Source organism: Prionailurus bengalensis, chromosome D3 (assembly GCF_016509475.1).
Source record: "Prionailurus bengalensis isolate Pbe53 chromosome D3, Fcat_Pben_1.1_paternal_pri, whole genome shotgun sequence".
Lineage (NCBI taxonomy): Eukaryota > Metazoa > Chordata > Mammalia > Carnivora > Felidae > Prionailurus > Prionailurus bengalensis.
The window spans coordinates 32,327,269-32,333,484 of record NC_057356.1 but is presented as its reverse complement, the minus strand read 5'-3'; the positions used below and the strand labels follow the sequence as shown (position 1 = coordinate 32,333,484).

At 48.1% G+C, this 6,216-nt stretch overlaps 1 protein-coding gene across 8 annotated transcripts in view; it reads left to right on the top strand.

The window, feature by feature from the left end:
• The first annotated feature begins 2,000 nt into the window (after nucleotides 1-2,000).
• PRELID3A (PRELI domain containing 3A) overlaps nucleotides 2,001-6,216 on the top strand; it is a 39,893-nt gene continuing 35,677 nt past the window's right edge. For 7 of the 8 annotated variants that reach the window (XR_006294072.1, XR_006294071.1, XM_043559441.1 and 4 more), the window contains exon 1: nucleotides 2,001-2,125. Coding sequence is in view for 5 of the 8 variants with exons in the window: in XM_043559441.1 (XP_043415376.1) it covers nucleotides 2,094-2,125 (32 nt within the window). In the remaining 3 variants the exon portion in view is untranslated. Of the gene's footprint in view, nucleotides 2,126-2,145; nucleotides 2,326-6,216 lie in introns of those variants that run through there. The other variant, XM_043559444.1, reaches the window with a different exon arrangement.

Below are 6,216 nucleotides of genomic sequence, written 5' to 3'. Positions count from 1 at the left end.
GGCCCTGGGTAAGATGGATTTGAAGGTGGGGCAAGGGCAGGTGACAGTGAGACTGAGCAGCAATCACCCAGGGATCAAAGGTGGTCTCATTTCTCTCCCTTTCTTGGTCGCCCAACTCCACCACTGAATAGCGTGTCTCTGTACCAAGGCGCTACCTCGTTAGGGTCTTAGTTTCCCCACTCGGTGAGATGCAAAACTCAGCAGTCATCCCTCAGACCTGGAGGTACTTACAGGAGCTGTCTCATCTACAGTGTGTTCTAACTCACCAAGCAGCCCCATTCTTCGAGTCTCATGCTCAGTACACGTTTGTGGAAGATGCTGATTTTAAATGATGATGCTTTTTAAAAATCAAAATAACAGCACCTAGCTTCCTAGTGCTGAGCATATAGGAAATGTTTGACAACAGGTCCGATCATAATTGTGAGCCACTGTAGCACAGGTGTGAGGGGGAGTCGTGCAAACCCCACTGTCCAGGCCTGTATGGGTAGCTGCGGTCTGTCAGCAGCTCAGCCCTCTGCCAGCCCCCAAAGGAAAGGCTGCCCCCCAGCCCCCTGCTTCAGCAGTTCCATCATGGGCCTCATCAGTCAGGTGGCCCCTGTATCAGATAGGCTGCATTGCTCTGTGAGTTCTCTACCTAACTGCCCGTAGAAAGGACAGAGCTGGCTCTTCTTTTCAGGATGCCAAGGTCGCAGTCTGCGAATGGCTAGTGCCAGTTTTCAGCTCCATCCCTTAGTGTGTGAACACTGAGAGAGCTTTTACATTTCTTCAAACCCCAGTTTGCTCATCTATGAAATAGGTTATAGTAGCACCAGCTTTGGAAGGTTACTGTAAGGTTAAAGCCATAGGTGGTAAAGGCCAGCATAAGTAGATGGTGGAGCCAGGATCCTAACCTAGTTAGGTTGTTTCTGGTTGTTTCTGTGTTCTCTTTCCACTGGCTCATCGCACAAACAAGGCCCTGGATGCCCACTCAATGCCAGGTGCTGTGCTAAGTCCTGGGATTCAGTAGTGAACCGGACGAGGTCCCTGCCCTCATGCCACATCTCATTCTGCACAGGTCACCTTCTTCACAAAACAAGCATCTGCTTCTTTGCACTTGAACTTTTGTTGTGGTCGTGCAGGGTAAATACAAATCTAAAAAGAAACAAAATCGATTTTCCCTGGTGCAAAAGGAAAAGAACCGCTCCTTTCCCTTCTTAAAGAGCATTTACTCTAGAAAACTTGTAAATTCTTTGTCCTTTTGAGATGTGTGTAAATGTTTTCAAAAGCTAAGTGGGCCTTTGGCCAGTTTTACAACCCAGAAATATTTTTTGTCAAAGTCCTGGGAGCCATCTCTTTGAAATGTTAGCTTAATTTTCAGGAGCACCTGGCTTCAAACCTACCTTCTATGGTGACGACATGAGAATTTTATTGCTCCTTTAGATAAAGACTATTAGCAAACAAAACAGCCACTCTAATTGCCAGGTAAAGTTAGGATGAACTCTGCGTGACAAATGGTGCTGTCAAGCCCTCTCACTTGAGAACACGGGTGGAAGGTGTTGCACCTGCCTGGCTATATTAAAGGGTGAGATTTCTTGCTGTGTTTGCAATCTCTTTACCTCCTGTGACACGCATTACATTCTGGCTTAATGTTTACTCAGTAGTAAAACTGTTTCTTTCTCTTCTATTCCGTGGAGAGTTTCTGGGGGGCTGACAGGAGATTTTGTTTTTCTTTATACTTCCCAACAGTAGAAAACAGCCCAACTGGAAAGAGCTGTGGGAGAATTTGGACAACCTGAACGATGAGAATTAGTCCCTCACCTCCATCTCTGCATTTGCAGCTAGTGCTCTCCGCGCATCTCCTTGCCGCAGCGCAGATGCCCCATCCGCGGGGACAGCTGAGTCCCGCATCCCTATTTTTAGCCGCCACAACCCTCGTGGCCAAACGGCAGGCAAGCGAGAGGTGCAGGAGAGCGCGGGTCCCGGTCCCGCCCACCGCGCGCGCGCCCCGCCCCCGCCCCGCCCTCACGCGCCGCGAGGGAGGAGTCGGGCGCGCTGAGTCGGGCGCGCGGAGTCCGAGTCGGGAACCCGCGCCTTGCGGCCGGCGGCCGGCGGCGATGAAGATCTGGAGCTCGGAGCACGTGTTCGGGTGAGGTCGGGCTGCGGGCCACGGTGGGGTCCGGACCGGCACCTGCTCCTGCCCCCAAACCTCTGGGGGCGGTCGAGGAAGGCTAGACCCCAGACCCAGCCCTCGCAGAGCCCGCCCGGCCCCGCGCTGGCGGGTCCCAGACCGCGGCCCCGGCATCCTAAAAAGAGGAGCAGGCCTTGTCCCAGCTAGGACGACGTTAGGTAGAGATCCCGCCGAGTGGTGCAGTCTGTTCGATGGAGGGGCCGTCTGACTGACGGAGGCCTGTGGTGGGATTGCTAAATCCAGGGGGCGGGGGGCGGCCTTTCCTTTGCGGGCTGGCGGAGGACCGAGCCGCGGGGACGGTTCTCCGCTAGCCGTCGGGGGCCGAACGGTGGGGAGCGGGGCAGTGCTTTCCGCGGCAGGGCGCACCGGTGTGCAGGGAGGCCCGAGTGGACGTGGCCGGGAGAGGACCCGGTAAAGTGATGGTGCGCACTCCGCAGACCACCCGGGAGCAGGCCGTCTCTCCGCCTGCACAATGCGCTCTTTGGGCAGGGCGCGCGGCGACCCGGGGAGAACAGAGGCCTGGAGAGCTGGCCTGGTCCTTTGCTGAGATTGTGTAGGGCAATTGAACACCGACGCTAAGTGAGCTCGGGAGGAAGCCAAATGTGGAGAAGGCTTGTTGGAGGTCTTTCAGCCTGCATGCACTTGTGGGCATGGAAGGCCTCCAAAGCCGGCATGGAAAACTGCGAACTGTTTCAGAGTACTTTCGTGACCTAAATGATATCTCCAAATAAGTCGCTTGATCTGTGACACTATGAAACCATCTTTTAATATTTTTTAAAGGAACAAAGATTTTAAAGATTCCTTGACCCCACTTAAGAGAAGCATTTCATTTCTGAAAAAATATTGCATGAAATGGAATTGTCATTCTTTGACCTTTTTATATAAATTATTATGTAAAATAAAAATTTATCAAGTGGTTTAAAACCTCTGAAGTTATTTTTAATGAGATCTTGAGACTTTATGGGATCTAGTTATAGTGTTGATTTTTGTACAGCCTGCAGCCTTTCTCGGCTGGGGTTCCTTGAGAGACCCAGAGAAACCCCCTTGAGAGAGACTCCAGAGATTCTTTTCTCAGTCCTTCCAAGGTTGGGACATAACTGACACCATCCAGATGCAGAGGGGATAAGTTAAGTCATTGCAAACTGTATGCCCAGGCATTGGGGTTCAGTTTTGTCATTGAACACCTGAGAAGGATTATCCTAGAAGTTCATGAAATGTTGGTTGACAGGCAGAAGTGAATGGTCAGCTGTGGAAAGTCACTATTGATAAACACCCATTTAAAGTGTACAGTTCAGTGATTCTTAATGCATTTGCAGAGTTACACAACCATCACTGTAGTCCAGCTTTAGAACATTTCCATCATCCTACAAAGACCCCTCATGCCCATTCACAGTCCCCCGCCACTCTCATCTCCAGCCCCAGACAACCACCACTCTGTTTCTATTGATTTGCCTTTTCTAGACATTTTGTATAAATCTCATCATACAGTACGTAGTCATTTGTGTCTGGCTTCTTTTATGTCTGGCACGTATTTTTTTGAGCTTCATTGGTGTAGTAGCCTCTATCAGTCCTTCATTCATTTACCTCATTCATTTTGTGTCCTTGGCACTCTGCCAGTGCCTGGCACAGAGTAGGTGCTCAGTGAGGGGCTGAGGAATCTCTGGGAAACCAGGTGCCCTTGCAAAATGAGGGCAGCTGGCAATCCACCAAAAGAATTCAGTGAGCCCCCAAGCTGTGGGCTAAGTGCTGGTCCTCTGCTCCCTGCCCCCTCCTTTTCTTTTAAATGAGAGAAATTGAACATTGCAGACAAAAGTTGAATGCCTTCCAGTGCTCTTCCCTTTCTCTCTCCCCACAGGCAGACAAAATTATGAATTTGGTGGGTATCCTTCTGAAGGTCTATGTTGCAAAGGTCCATTTGACTACGTTTATGTGTGTGTGTTCACGTGATGTCCATGTGATGCCGTTTGTTGTTTTAAAATAGGAATCAAGATCACCTGGTACAGGTCTTTTGACCATTTCCCTTTCTTCACAACAGTGTGTTAAGGAGGTGTGTGTGTCTCATAGCTGCATGATATTCCATTGTATGAATATGTCACAGTTTATCCTGTCTCTTATTGAAAGAACATGACATTCCCCCTTTATTCCACCATATCATTCCATATCATCCACCCCTGTGCATATTTCTGATCCATTTAATCAAGGGCCCATTGGGTTAGTGATTCTCAAACTTTTCAGCCTCAGGACCCCTTTACACTCTTAGAAAATGTGAGATACCCCAAACAGTTTTAATCTGTGTTACATCTATCGATATTTACCATATTAGAAATTAAAACCAATAAACTTAAAAATATCTACCAATTTATTAAAATCAATAACAATAGACCCACTGTATTAATGTAAATAACATTTGTATTAAATAACAAACCTATATTTTCCAAAAGCACAAGAAGTTGTAAGAAGATTGACACTGATATTTTTGTTGTTGTTAATTTCTGGCTTAATAGAAGATAGCTTGATACTCATGTCTGCTTCTGTATTGAGTGTTTTGCAGTCTGTTATTTTGGTTCAAATATACGAATAAAACCCAGCCTCACTCAGTATATGAATAAAACCCATTTGGAAAAGGCAGCAATATTTTAATAGTCTTTTAAAGTAATTGGGGCTATTTGCTGCTACAATGAGACAAGTGGTAGTTTCTGAAGTTTGTTGCAATGTCAACTCCAAAGCCATAATTACCAGAGTAATCGGCCCGGGTCTTTCAGTCCTGTGTGCTTTTATGACATTATGCACCTGTCACTTGGCATATATGGGTTTGTCAGGTTTACAGTATGGCACAGTCATCAGGCTCATGGTAGAGGATACAAGTTTTCTAAAATTCCATTCTGCACTCAGAAGCTCAAATTTTCTTTGGCAGCAAATACAATCAGTTGTTGAAGTGATAAGTTCACTTTATTAATTTTTGAGAAAATGTCTGCCAAGTGCCTACGTCTGAATAACCAGAGGTCATCCATCTGTTGTTTTACTTGGAGTGGTGGGCCGGAAAGAAGCAGCCACGAGGGCCTCCCCACCCAATAGCTGCCCCGTGCTTCCCCAGCCACCATGTACCCGCACATGCGGCTGGAGCGCATCCTGCCTGCATCGTGTTCTCTCGCTCAGAATATCAGTAGAGGGGGGACTTAAGGGTCTAATGTAAAATTAATAGTCTTACTATTTCATAATGGATATTCTTTTTTTTTGAATTTTTTTAATGTTTACTTATTTTTGGCAGAGAGAGAGAGAGAGAGAGAGAGAGAGAGAACATTGGGGAAGGGCAGAGAGAGAGGGAGACAGAATCCGAAGCAGGCTCCAGGCTCTGAGCTGTCAGCACAGAGCCCAACACGGGGCTCGAACTCAGAGACCACGAGATCATGACCTGAGCCGAAGTCAGACGCTCAACTGACTGAGCCATCCAGGCGCCCCATAATGGGTATTCTTTTTTTTTTTTTTTTTTAATTAAATTTTTTTTTTCAACGTTTATTTATTTTTGGGACAGAGAGAGACAGAGCATGAACGGGGGAGGGGCAGAGAGAGAGGGAGACACAGAATCGGAAACAGGCTCCAGGCTCTGAGCCATCAGCCCAGAGCCCGACGCGGGGCTCGAACTCAGGGACCGCGAGATCGTGACCTGGCTGAAGTCGGACGCTTAACTGACTGCGCCACCCAGGCGCCCCCATAATGGGTATTCTTAAGAAGACACTGGCATTGTTTTCCTGAGTGCATGTATAGCAGTGGGCGCTGACCCCAGGTTTGGGTTCAGGGCCTTAATTCACGGTGGGAGGCCAGCAAGCTTTACTCTCTTACTTTTGCAGCATCAGGGTAAATGTCAGTATGGTGAAAAAGGCCAATCATGTCTTAGTAGCATTGAGACACTTTCGGCCTGGCAGAACTCCCCAAAGGGCCCGGGAGCCTCCTGGGTGTGGACCACTCTCTGAGAACCGCTGGTCTGGGCCTGGAGTTGCTTTGGGTGGGTGCAGGGACGCGTTGCCTTGGTTATGGCAAGTTATATATAT